The 13,907-nt window shown below is 40.9% G+C and overlaps 2 protein-coding genes across 2 annotated transcripts in view; both read right to left on the reverse strand.

Moving 5' to 3' along the window:
• Positions 1-3,126: 3,126 nt before the first annotated feature.
• Positions 3,127-5,843, reverse strand: npm3 (nucleophosmin/nucleoplasmin, 3). Its single transcript, XM_046351844.1, has 5 exons — positions 5,659-5,843; positions 5,287-5,372; positions 4,898-5,017; positions 4,543-4,636; positions 3,127-4,190 (listed from the first exon to the last, which is right to left on the reverse strand). The coding sequence occupies exons 1-5, from the start codon at positions 5,741-5,743 to the stop codon at positions 4,093-4,095; spliced, it is 483 nt and encodes a 160-aa protein (XP_046207800.1). The 5' UTR covers positions 5,744-5,843; the 3' UTR covers positions 3,127-4,092.
• Positions 5,844-8,284: 2,441 nt separating this feature from the next.
• oga (O-GlcNAcase) overlaps positions 8,285-13,907 on the reverse strand; it is a 31,088-nt gene continuing 25,465 nt past the window's right edge. The window contains exon 18 of the mRNA XM_046353537.1: positions 8,285-13,717. Within this exon, the coding sequence (XP_046209493.1) occupies positions 13,581-13,717 (137 nt within the window). The 3' untranslated portion in view covers positions 8,285-13,580. The remainder of the gene's footprint in view (positions 13,718-13,907) is intronic.

Here is a 13,907-nt window from a genome sequence, read left to right on the forward strand (position 1 = left end):
AACAGACTAAAACTGCAAGATTACTTTTGATATGATTTTTTGCCCCCATCTGGAATCATGAAAATCTCGGATGAGTTGTTTTTGTCACCATCCATTTCCCTCGACTCCTTCCCGTGTCAGACAGGTCACGTTATCGGACTGGAAGCGCTGCCACATAAAATATTTGCCGCTGCTTTATTGGGAGTTGCATCCTGAGCGTGTTTCATTCCTCTCACCAGGAGAGCTCGAAAGAAAGAACAGCCTAAAGAATTGCAGAGATGGGACTAGAATAAAGCGCCGAGCAAACAGTCGAAGGACATGGACACCTAAAGAAATGCTTTCTCTGCGGTGAAACCGTTTGACGTTTTCATTATCAGTACAACCTTCAAAAAAGTCCAACAGGTCTTTCAGCTTCTCTTGAAGAACCAGGGTTTTTATAAAGAAGAGTAATGTGAGTTCCATTGCTCCACCATCTCCTTCCTAGGATAAGTCATCACTGCAGGAAATATTCAGATGGATTCTGACAAGGTGAGCGCGATGGTGGATTGGCCTCAACCCACATCCAGAGTGTAGCTGCAACATCGCTTGCTAATTTCTACCGTCACCTCATCCAGGGTTGAAGCACCCTGGCTTCCCCCCTCTCAGCATTCACCTCTCCCAAGGTCCGATTCACGTGGTCTCCAGCAGATGACCAGGCATTCTCAGACCTCAAGCATCGATTCACTACAGCTCCCATCTTAATCCATCTGGACCTGTCCTGTCCCATCAGTGGGGGAAATCCTGTCCCAGGACCAAAACTGCATCCCTACACTTTCCTTTCCCATCGTCTTAATCCCGTTTAGAGGAACTATGGCGTAGGAAATCGAGAACTAGTCACGGTCAAAATGGCGTTTAATTTTTTTTTAAATACAAATTCATTTATATTGACCTACTGAAATCAGTTGCCGTCCCTCAGTTGTTCGCGGATGATGTGTCTCCTCCTGGACAGAACATCACTTCCAAATATTTTTTTTGCATACAACATGCATACAGTGGGGCAAAAAAAGTATTTAGTCAGCCACCAATTGTGCAAGTTCTCCCACTTAAAATATGAGGCCTGCAATTTTCATCATAGGTACACTTCAACTATGACAGACAAAATGATTTTTTTTTTCTCCAGAAAATCATATTGTAGGATTTTTAATGAATTTATTAGCAAATTATGGTGGAAAATAAGTATTTGGTCACCTACAAACAAGCAAGATTTCTGGCTCTCACAGACCTGTAACAACTTCTTTAAGAGGCTCCTCTGTCCTCAACTCGTTACCTGTATTAATGGTGCCTGTTTGAACTTGTTATCAGTATAAAAGACAACTGTCCACAACCTCAGTCAGTCACACTCCAAACTCCACTATGACCAAGACCAAAGAGCTGTCAAAGGACACCAGAAACAAAATTGTAGACCTGCACCAGGCTGGGAAGACTGAATCTGCATTAGGTAAGCAACTGTGGGAGCAATTATTAGGAAATGGAAGACATACAAGACCACTGATAATCTCCCTCGATCTGGGGCTCCACGCAAGATCTCACCCCGTGGGGTCAAAATGATCACAAGAACGGTGAGCAAAAATCCCAGAACCATCCCAGGACCAAAACGACTGATCTGTGTAAAGGAAAGGATGAATGGGGCCATGTATCGTGAGATTTTGAGTAGAAACCTCCTTCCATCAGCAATGGCATTGAAGATGAAACATGGCTGGGTCTTTCAGCATGACAATGATCCCAAACACACCGCCTGGGCAACGAAGGAGTGGCTTCGTAGGATGCATTTCAAGGTCCTGGAGTGGCCTAGCCAGTCTCCAGATCTCAACCCCATAGAATATCTTTGGAGGGTGTTGAAAGTCCTTGTTTCCCAGCAACATCCCCAAAACATCACTGCTCTAGAGGAGATCTGCATGGAGGAATGGGCGAAAATACCACCAACAGTGTGTGAAAACCTTGTGAAGATTTACTGAAAACATTTGACCTCTGTCATTGCCAACAAAGGGTATATAACAAAGTATTGAGAAACTTTTGTTATTGACCAAATACTTATTTTCCACCATAATTTGCAAATAAATTCATAAGAAATCCTACAATGTGATTTTCTGGATTTTATTTTCTCATTTTGTCGGTCATAGTTGAAGTGTACCTATGATGAAAATTACAGGCCTCACCTCATCAAGTGGGAGAACTTGCACAATTGGTGGCTGACTATATACTTTTTTGCCCCACTGTACAAATCATGTTTATATGCAAAATAGCCTTGTTTCGTATGGTGAGTTACATGTTGGGTTGTCAGACAAACACACTAAGGCATTGGATCTATTCTGTAGAGAGAGAACCAACAGCTCTGTTTGTCTAGAGTATTTCTGTTTAGTGGATTTCACACAGGCAGTTATTTTAGGCCCCCTAGTGTTCATATTTCTCACCTATTAGTTTATATATATTGTTTGTTTTAATTTTATAGTCGATAATGTCAGATCTACCCTCCTACAGTTCTCAGCCATGTCCTGCTATAAGCCATAGTACATCTGCAAGCCTTTAAAGTGAGGGAAAACAAATGTATTCTATGTGTGAAACTATTCCTGAAGCTCTTAAAGTTCTCTTCCATAAATTATGTTCAGCCAGATTCCCCTCTCAAAACCAGTAAATGTCTAGAAAGAGAAGCTCACATCTATTAACCTTTGAAACTGGGCTGTGTTTATCAAGTACCTGCATTTAAGCCAAATGGAATGCCTTATACCAGGGTTTCCCAAACTCGGTCCTTGAACCAGCTGATTCAAATAACCAACCCACCATCGAACTTTGCTTATTTGAATCCGCTGAGTAGCGCTAGGGCAAAAACCAACACGTGCACCCAGGACCGAGTTTGAGAAACTCTTACACCTAAAGCTATGTGTAAGGGTACGTCTGCCTATTGTTTGTGTGTGAAGGGGCAAGGCATATCTTAAGAGTAACACAATTCAATCAAATCCAACTTGTAAGTCGCTCTGGATAAGAGCGTCTGCTAAATGACGTAAATGTAAATACCATAGCCTCTAATGACCAATCAACACTGGGCGCAACTTGAGATGTCAGACTCAAATATACAATTGATTTGTTAAAAAGCCAATAAATGAGACCTAATAATACCAAAAGTGTTTTTATTTATAGAATCTGAAAATGTACAACAAAAATGATCAAAGATCAATTAATTAGCAAGCTTTCATTTCCCCAAATAGTACAAAACGGACCATAACTTTTGTGCGGCTACTTTCAATAACCAATGTTCAATGTAAGCTTGAGTGTTTCTCAAGGCTACCTGGCTAACTTATTTATCCTGATTTTTTTCAAATCCAACCCAGCCAGAAGAGCAAGAAAACCAATACATTAACACCCACCTCTCCAACCCCCTTCCCCACCAACTCCATTTACAATTAGATTTAATGTTATCCAAATAAACGATAGCATGCAAACATGAATGTATAGCCACTTTCACCAACAAAGGTACATTTAAACTCAGTCAACAGTAAAAAAAATTCTGTCAACTGATGGTGCTGTAACCATGAGAAGAAAGTATGTAAAACTATGGCAGGGATTCATTCAGATCGACAATTAAAAGGTCATTTCTGACTGAACCGACATGTGTACCATTTACCGCGAATGTGGTTTCCGCATAGCCGATCGCATTGGGTCCCAACCTAATATTTCCTAAAAGCTTAGTTATCCAGTTCCACTCAACCAAACACTTGTTACAATAATAATAAAACCATCTTAGGATCTTGATTGTATTTAATACATTGCAATTGATTCTTTATAATGGAACCAAACACTTCCACAGCTGAAAACAAGAGCTCACTCCAACAGGCCAAAGAGAGTAGACTAATCCCTAGGACATTCAGTAACCACAACCCAAACATGGCCACAGTCAAAGATCAAAAATTAGGTCCATATTCGTGCATCTTTCATCCATAATTTCCCCCCAGTATGTTTCATCCCACATTCCTCAACAATTTTCCAGTGGGATAGAGAATCTGAATTTCATGTTTCCTATTGGTACAAGAAAATCTTTATTCCCTAAAGAAACATTTATTAATCAGATATCCAGTCCCTTTACAACTTCTGTTTCTTTTTAGCTGGTTTGATGGGGATTATCTCTTCGTCCAAGTCTTCTTCTTCGCTAGACAAGTCAGAGTCAGCGTTGTCAGAGGCTGGTAGAGGAGGACACAAGTTATCAAATCACTAGGAAAAATGCAGTTCCTCAGTTAGGACTGTTTACTCTGTCTCACTGCCAACAGATCAGAGAACTTACAGACTATCCCTTTAAAAGGAAAGATTCACCAATTTTGAATGTTAGTTTTTTGTGCATCTCTAAGCACTGCTACACCCATTCCCAGGGTCATTTCATGTTTCCATGTGTATCTGAGCCATTGACGCTCAAATAGGCAGAAATACAGCCGGTATGACGAGTTTTGCATCATATGATGGGTGAATCTTCTCCTTTAATGTATATGTGGTCATGATCATGTCCTTACAGGCCAATTATTAAAACAATAATTTTACCAATGAGGTGCAGACCGCTAACTGTCACTGGTCCGGTACCTGACTTCAGTCTAATGGTGACAGGGGCCTTCAGCTCAAACTCCCCAAGACTCACCTGAGAAAGAAAACAATTGAGATTTACCACCACACATACACACGGCAGACATTTAATCCAAAATCAATCCTTAGCACTTTCAGATCCACACAAACATCTGAAACCTCAGTGTTACAGGTGGCCAATGCATTTCCCATGGGGAAAGTCAGAAACGTTACAAATAAGCAGTGTGTAGGAGAATGTAGAATTGTCTTCTTTTGAATCTCATGTTTCATTCCCCTCCCAGTCTGAAGTAGGTGGTGGTGTATGTGTGCCCCTCACCATTGGCAGGCAGTTGATATGGAGGTTGGCGACAGGTACAGAAATAGTTTTCCCCTGGTGGTTCATAGCGGTCACCTCCACCACATTACTCTCCTCCTTCGCTCCCTCTCCCAAGCAAACCTAGAGATGTATACAACATTTGTACAGAAACTTTGTTCCCTCAAAATAGAATCATTATAGTGGATTTTTTAGAGGCATTACATCATTGATTCACTAATTTTTCTGTATCAGAGGCATGTAAGCTATGCTACAGCAACATAACTCTGGACCCTGGCACACCTGATACCATTGGTTCCAATGTCATGATTATCATGTCTTAGAAAAAAGTTAGTCTAATTGTATAAAGAGAGTGAAGTGATGTAGTTAGCTAGCTTAAAGTAAAAACCTACCGTCCGTAGCTCGAGAAAGTGTTCCAAATCCTCCTCTTCGTCCCCTTGGAATGTGTAGAACGGTACTTTGGAGGATAATTCACAACCTACGAAGATACAATGTTGCAATCTTAGCTAACGTTACACGTGTGTTTCAGAGACGGATGTAACATTAGCGCTTACAGTTGGGGTGTATAATAATTAATACAAAATCTAAATATATTTCAGCAGTCTTTCTTACAATACATTTCTCTCTAAATCGGTTACTCTCATTGTAAAACAAAAATGTTAAAAATGCAATCAAACACGATCCAAAATACATGATGGCATCCCCACGTGTGCTGCTTCCAAGCATTTTATACAACAGATTGTTTTGGAAAAGGCGATCCTTACTGAATACATAGCTCTCCAGTCTCGATTGGCCAACACTCCCGTGGTCTTCCGAGCAGCAATCATCTTCTCCGTGACTGTGCGACATAATTGATTGTGTGAAAATAAAGTAATTTTATTAGCTAGCTCGATTGAAGATCAGACTCGCTTTCAAGAGATGCAACATATGACGTCAAAACAAATCGCGTCGCAGGCGTAAATACGTTTCAACGTGTGTTTGAAGGGGAGGGGCCAATGGACTTTGGTTTGGATCTGGAGTTTACTTGTTACAGCATTAGTTATTTTTGATCTATCAATATAAGAAGTTGGAACAACTCATACCTTATAAACTATGTTTCCATCCAATTGGCGACAGATTTTCATGCGAATATTCTAGAATCCACATGACGAAAATACTCGCATTTTCCCATCCAGTGGTGTGTTTCCACCAAATGGACTTGTGGCTAAAAATCAGTGCGTGATGGCATAGTGCACACAAAATATATTTTTCACTTCAGTTTTCATGCACCAAATAAAAAATAAAAAGTTAATGTTTCCATCGCATGTTCAATTCTACCGATAGTTTTGTTACAAACACTTTTGCGTTAAATAGCAAATATGCCTACTTTGGTCTTGGCAAGTGTACTCTAGCCAACAACGGGTAGACTGTGCGGTACTCTACATGATGCTATTATATACAGTACCAGTCAAATGTTTGGACACACCTACTCATTCAAGGGTTTTTCTTTATTTTGACTATTTTCAACATTGTAGAATAATAGTGAAGACATCAAAACTATGGAATAACACATGATATCATGTCGTAACCAAACAAGTGTTAAACAAATCAAAATATATTTTAGATTTGAGATTCTTCAAAGTAGCCACCCTTTGACTTGATGACAGCCTTTGCACACGCATTTTCTCAACCAGTTTCACCTGAAATGCTTTTTCAAACAGTCTTGAAGAAGTTCCCATATATGCTGCGCACGTGTTGGCTGCTTTTTATTCACTCTGCGGTCCAACTCATCCCAACTAATGGGGATCCTACTAAATACAGTAGTCTACATAATACCGGTTACATAGTTACAGCTGTTTACTTGCTTGTTCTGCCCACTATAATACACTTGCTCCCATTGGAAACGACAGGCTCTGTTCTATTTTGGGTTAGTTATAAACATCTTTGGTATGACTTTACGCAAATAAAAACTATGGATGGAAATGTGGTTAGAGAACATGATCGAATCCTATGTACAGTCGTGGCCAAAAGTTGAGAATGACACATATTCATTTTCAAAGTCTGCTGCCTCAGTTTGTATGATTGCAATTTGCAAATACTCCAGAATCTCATGAAGAGTGATCAGATGAATTGCAAAGTCCCTCTTTGCCATGCAAATGAACCGAATCCCCCCAAAACATTTCCACTGAATTTCAGCCCTGCCACAAAAGGACTAGCTGACATCATGTCAGTGATTTTCTCGTTAACACAGGTGTGAGTGTTGACGAGGACAAGGCTGGAGATCACTCTGTCATGCTGATTGAGTTCGAATAACAGACTGGAAGCTTCAAAAGGAGGGTGGTGGTTGGAATCATTCTTCCCCTTTAAACCATGGTTACCTGCAAGGAAACATGTGCCGTCATCATTGCTTTGCACAAAAAGGGCTTCACAGGCAAGATTGATCCGATAAATGGTTGATTTAGGTGCATCAAGAACTTCAAGGAGAGCGGTTTAATTGTTGTGAAGAAGGCTTCAGAGAGCCCAGGAAAGTCCAGCAAGCGCCAGGACTGTCTTCTAAAGTTGATTCAGCTGCAGGATCGGGGCACCACCAGTACAGAGCTTGCTCAGGAATGGCAGCAGGCAGGTGTGAGTGCATCTGCACGCACAGTGAGGCAAATACTTTTGGAGGATAGCCTGGTGTCAAGAAGGGCAGCAAAGAAGTCACTTCTCTTCAGGCTGATATTCTGCAAAAGGTACAGGGTTGGACTGCTGAGGACTGGGGTAAAGTAATTTTCTCTGATGTATCCCCTTTCCGATTGTTTGGGGCATCTGGAAAAAAAGCTTGGCGCTACCATCAGTCCTGTGTCATGCCAACAGTAAAGCTTCCTGAGACCATTCATGTGTGTGGTTACTTCTCAGCCAAGGGAGTGGGCTCACTCACAATTTTGCCTAAGAACACATCCATGAATAAAGAATGGTACCAACACATCCTCTGAGAGCAACTGCTCCCAACCATCCAGGAACAGTTTGGTGACGAACAATGCCTTTTCCAGCATGATGGAGCTCCTTGCCATAAGGCAAAAGTGATATCTAAGTGGCTCGGGGAACAGAACATCAAAATTTTGGGTCCATGGCCAGGAAACTCCTCAGACCTTCGCCACCTTCTCAAAATTAAAACTAGTCAAGGGAAATTTGCAGCCTGAATGGAGGATGCTGGAGCCGGTCCATGGGGAACACGTGTATTACTGGGAACATCCAGCCTAGTGCAGATATCGCGCACATGCACTGTCGGCTGCTTAGGCTATGGGGATCCTAATAAATACAGTAGTTTACACAATACCTGTTAAATAGTTGCAGCTGTTTACACAACTCACCCAGTCATATCAGTAATCATAACACATTTTTCACAAGTTCATACAATACACTACTCAACACTTTTTAAATTGTTTATTAATATTATAAACCATTTCTTTTACATACACATTTTACAGAAATGAGTTTCAGTAAACATCCCCCTAAAAAAAAACGATGTTCCTATGTATGTATCATCAAATGCAGGCCTACAATAATCCCTTCCAACTGCAGCTATACTTTCAAAATCAGGGGAAAAAAGCAGTCATCACAATAGCACAAGCAATGATAAAATGTCAGACGTTATGGAAAAGTGAATCCTTCAATATCAGTGGAGAACTGGAAGGATACATGTTCCTATTCTCTCTGGGAAATTTACTTGACCACCACAGAATAATATAGTACGGAGGGTGACGTGTTGAATAGAGCAGACTAATATGCTTCAATCTAACTAGTGTTTAAAATGTTTGAACTGATTCAGGCTTGTGCTCATTGAGAAATGACAAATCAGAAAGCTCATTTTTGTTAACAAAAATACTTGTCATCTTTTCCCACTATTCCTTTTAATTGACTCGTCTCGTCTGCGGTGACGTCATAGGTTGAGGAAGGGCATCAAGCTATCACCCCCCCGGTGAACTAGACTGTAATATGGATGTGATTTTTTCTTCTTCTGTTTGCTAAACCAAACAAATATAATAAGCATCATGCATAGCACAGATGTACTGTATGTAGCAGTATCAAAACATCACATTGGCAGGCAGCTAGGACAAAGCAACAACATGAGCTACGGCTGATCCTCCTGTTACAAAAAGAAGGCTTCATGTTAGGATCAAAGTGCTTTACATGAACAAAAACAGCAAAATGAGAAACACTGAGTATTAAACATTTAACACATACGTAGATACAAAAGGCCTAGGTATAGTATATCACTCCCTCCATTTCTTTTGACACAGCCAGGGCCAGTGAAGGTAGTCAGTCAATGTCACTCTAGCTTAACAATCCTAACTGGGAGAAGGGCAGCAATGATATTCAAGTGGGTGCAATGTTGTAGGACGTTGCAGATAGAAATGTGGCGTACAGAGCAGACATGGTTCCTCATTCTGCTTTGCATTGAATCGCGTCTGTTCTACACAGTATATTTCTAACTGACCATGCTGTCCTGGATAAGATTCTGGTTAGTGGTTAGCTTTCCTCAGCACATCATGGGAAGTTGGGAAATAGAGCAGCTGTATTATTATTATAGTGGGAGTGCTAAAGCAGCTGCAAACTGTTCCGTCCTATTTTCACATTTTCTAACATTAAGATTTGGCTCATCTCTCTTGGCTTAAGAGCCTGAGCACTGGATTTGTAACTGAATCTAGAGACCTTTCAGAGCAGATGGCCCACCATTGAGGCAAGGTGCATTCATTTTTAGCTTGCCTGGGTTACCGGAAGGTAGACTATTCCATGGTAATTAAATGTCAAAACTCAGCCCACCCTGGGCACCAAGTAAGCTAAAATGAACCCACCCATTCAAGTCCCCTTATGTATATGTCAGGTGGATTGACAGTAGATAAGAGTGCATGATAATCACCTGTGAGCTACAGTACAGGGCAATAGGCCCCTTGGAGATATCCACAGGTAGAAAAATCATATAGAAAGGCAATGAACCAAAAGGCAATACAAAAGCAATATAAACATACTGTAAAAAATAGGGATGCGCATCTTTCCTTTTTAAGACGATTCTATACGTATAGATACGATACAGGAACGATACGTTTTAGTTTGAAACAATTCTGTGCCATTAGGTTTGATTAGAAAAGGAATCGATGCGATTCGGTCGAGGCGATGCACTAACATTTGTTGCATAAACACATTCATTTTCCATTCTAAATTAAAATCTGCTGTTGATGGAGCTAATGAGCTGGGCCTCTGTATGTGTGTGTTCGTGTAAATTATTTCTTTCTATGCGGTGTATGTACTATGCAGGCACCTGAGATGAGCCATAAGGGAGGCTCGGCATCTACCACCCCATTATCAGTTTTTTGTCCCCCCACTGATTCTGAAATCAAAATTGTGAAATTGTGCAGATTAAGTGTTTGAGCTAGCAAAGTATCAATATTTATTGTTCACAAATTAGTTATGACCTACGCAATGAATATATAGCACAACTCTTTTTCTAAATTGAATGGTTTTGACCGTTTGGAAGTTATGGAGTGATATCCTCGTGTGGACCATGCAGTGCGCCTCGCAAAAGTGATTGGTATCCTTGTCATGAAATTATCAAATTTACCCTGTATTTCTAAAAATGACCATCTACACGGATTGTTTAAAGCAAAACTATCAAAACTATTGCTGATGGTGAACCTGAATAATCAAAACAATGTAGTGTAAGCCCTGTTCAGCAGGTATAGCCAGATGAGTTGTCTCTGGTAGCTTACTTTTATTCTGGTAAAACACCATTTTCAACATCACATAGATGGCAATAACGTAGCAAATGACATAGGTTGTCACTCAACTAATAAAGCTTGATATCATGCAAGCCATTTTAGCATTTGCATGCTGAAGGTGCCGCACAGATATGCAAGAGCAGGAACAGGTTGCCTACATTGTGTTGGTCAGCGTGCAAAACTGGGCACTGTGCTCAGTTTGACCAACAGTGTGTGAATGCAGCCTGAATTTGGCCATTCTTATCCTGAATATGCAGATGCAGGAATATCCACATACAGGAACACCACGAATTGCAGGCCGCAATTGCAGCCTTCTCATACACCTTCCAAACTAAGATCTTATCCTCTTTTTTTATTTAGCACCCCGATAACTTTTTGCCGACTTCTCTTTATATATGAAAGGTATTGCTGGCGACTTGGTTGCGGTACAGTTCTGCCTACGGCTTAGTATGAAATGTAGCCGTAATGCTGAGGCGGCATTGGCACGCTCTTAAGGTCTTGATGGTTGCTAGGCACCACCAGTTACTACTATCCTCCTGGCAGTTCTAAACTTGGCGAGACATGTCACTTCACCCATCTTCGCGTAGCCCACCATATACACACTTTTCTTAACTATAACTGGATGGATCCATAAAGAATTATCGTTGGAATAGACATCACCGAATGACAAAAATATTGGAATAAAGTAGGCCAATCCAATTGAAGGCATCAAATAGTTGCTTACTGAAACTCCCAGTCATCCAACTGTTATAATACATTTGATTGACGCAGTGGCCTTCCTGCGTGTGGTCAACTATTTCAGCACCGCTTTGAGACAAGCATGGGGTCTTGATAAATCAATGTCAGATTTTTCTTTTCACCGAACCTCTGTTTGGACATTGGTAAGACTACAATTAGGCTGTGGTAATGTTAGCTAAGTTGAGGTGAGTGCTGCTCATGATCATCTTGTCTGGTTGGCACATTTATTAGCAGTGATCAGAACATTTTGCCAGCATGTTATGTAGCTTAACAAGTGGATTATTTTGCTCTTCACTGGCAGTCACTTAGTAGCCTAGGCTTACTCCCGACCAAAAGCCTCTGACTTGTCTTAATCAATGTGATTTTGTTCCACTGAATCTCTTGTCTGTATATTTTGTTAATTCTCTGTCTGGGAAAATAAGTGGAGGTGGTATAGCTCATCGATCGGTTTGCTCATCCATCACTGATCAGAAACATTTAGCATGCAATAATGTAGCCCAAGTATGTTTTGTCTGTTTAATTAACAAAATAAATATTGATTTCACGTGCATGCTGCAGCCATATAGGTCACACAGACCAGTAACATAATTAAACACAATGCATTCTATTTTTTGGGGAAAAATGAGTTATGTTTCTTAGGTCCAGCCTAAAATGAATTAATAATGGATTTATTAAAATAGGATGTCCACCCACATTGGCCCCACGTCTACTCCCACACTTGCCGGCATGTGCATGGGAGATATAAAAAAAGGCTTATCCTGGCAAGAATGTGACTATGAATTGGGTCCTAAAAAACAGTGCCTGTTTAAAAAAAAAAATCATTTTTACAAGCAACATACTGTAAAGTCTGTCTGTAAAGGGTATCAGTTTGACTAGGCTACTGATATTGCCTGGGGTTGTTCGACATGCAAAACGCCTTGTAGATCAATGACTGTCAACAGTTACATGCAGTTCGACATTGACACAAAAGTTGAGATGTATTTTCAGAAGGTAGAAAGAATGTAATGAGCAAAACATTTTGGTGAACTGGCCATTTGTAACGTTTAAATCGTTTTCTGACCGATGCATTGCTACATTTGGATCGGTTTGGTGTCCATGGACCGGTGCACTTATATCTTAAAACATTTCAAATCGGGGACCGATGCGTATTGAGTAAATCGTTACATCCCTAGTAAAAAAGCATGGCCAAAAGCAAAGGGTTAAGGGAATAGACAAACCATAACATAAGTGACAACTTCCACATATTCCTTTCTCTCTCTTCAAGGTTCTACTCAGGTGGGTTTCAAGCAAACAACTCGTTACTTAAATCTTCAGAAGTTTCCTCGAACACTCAAACATATGATTTCATCTGCATGTCTGTCATGGTTAGGTAAACTATTGAGGAATCTAACACACCAGAAAGAAAACAGTATAGGTGGAATCATAAACCACTTTCCACTCTGCTAGGAGGACCACCTGTGAAGAGGTGGTGCAGGAGAAAACTGTAATATACTTTAAAGGCCCCTTTTCCCCAACCAGCACCCCGTCAGCTAGGCCTATACTAGGGTGTAGTGTCAGAATATACTACCAAGTCTCAAATAACTCCATATTCTCTATACACTGCACTACCTTTAACCAGACAAAAGTAATGTGTTACATGGGGAATACGGTGCAATTTCAGATGGGAGTAATATCTCAATACACCCCCTGACTGTGTCTGCGTGAGACACAGACAGACCCCCACTCGGGGCTACTGACAGTCAAGTCGAATGGTCTGAAAGGCTAATGGGAGTGGATGGCACCTGACCAGCTCCTACTTCCTGCAGCCGCATGGGGAACAGTCATCACCTCCATTCTGGAGACCAAAGACAGAGGGAAACCATCTGCCATCTTGGCTCAAATCATCACACACAGGGCTTTACAGATAACCTCTGTGGCTCTTAACAGTTTTGGATTCTGTTTCAATCCGGCAGAGCTCTGGGCCTTTAGCGGCAGCACAGTGAATCTGTACAAGATGCGATGTTTCTGAACACGGTCTAAAAACAGGATGCCTCTAGTCCAGGTGGTTGAAGTATAAAATCATCAAGTATTGGTTGTTTTGTAAAGGTAACAGACAGTGATCTTTAGCCTGGCTGACTTAAGCTTTCTATACAGCTCCATGGTTGCTTGGTTAGCCAGGCTGTCAACTGTCTCAGAAGCTGCATCCCGTGTTGATGATCTCGTAGTTGTTCTCAAAGGCTGCGGCCCATGATGATTATGTCTTTGGGGAAGCCCTCCATCTTGGCAACCTCGAAGCAGCCAAGCTTACTGTAGAAGTCCATCATCCTCTTGTCTGCCTGACGCACCTCACAGAACGCACCAATGGAACCTGGGGGGAAAGAGTAAACAGCGTAGCAACATAAGTAAAAGTTATGGTAACACTACTTAAAACCTGCAGATATGCGTTAGAATTTGGTATAAGCATGTATGAGCCTTTATATACTATTATTATCCTTATAATGTTACGTCTCTCGACGTAGGACATTTTCAACAGACTCAAAATGGCTGGTATTTAACTA

The sequence above is a fragment of the Oncorhynchus gorbuscha genome, linkage group LG06 (assembly GCF_021184085.1).
Source record: "Oncorhynchus gorbuscha isolate QuinsamMale2020 ecotype Even-year linkage group LG06, OgorEven_v1.0, whole genome shotgun sequence".
NCBI lineage: Eukaryota > Metazoa > Chordata > Actinopteri > Salmoniformes > Salmonidae > Oncorhynchus > Oncorhynchus gorbuscha.

What these genes read in the sequence shown, in the direction of transcription:
- npm3 (XM_046351844.1), bottom strand. Translation starts at nt 5,743, where the DNA reads ATGTCGCACAGTCACGGAGAAGATGATTGCTGCTCGGAAGACCACGGG. An exon ending in ACTTTCTCGAGCTACGGACG is followed by an intron (nt 5,018 to 5,286) that starts GTAGGTTTTTAC and finishes ATACATCTCTAG; the next exon opens with GTTTGCTTGGGAGAGGGAGC. An exon ending in ATATCAACTGCCTGCCAATG is followed by an intron (nt 4,637 to 4,897) that starts GTGAGGGGCACA and finishes TTTCTTTCTCAG; the next exon opens with GTGAGTCTTGGGGAGTTTGA.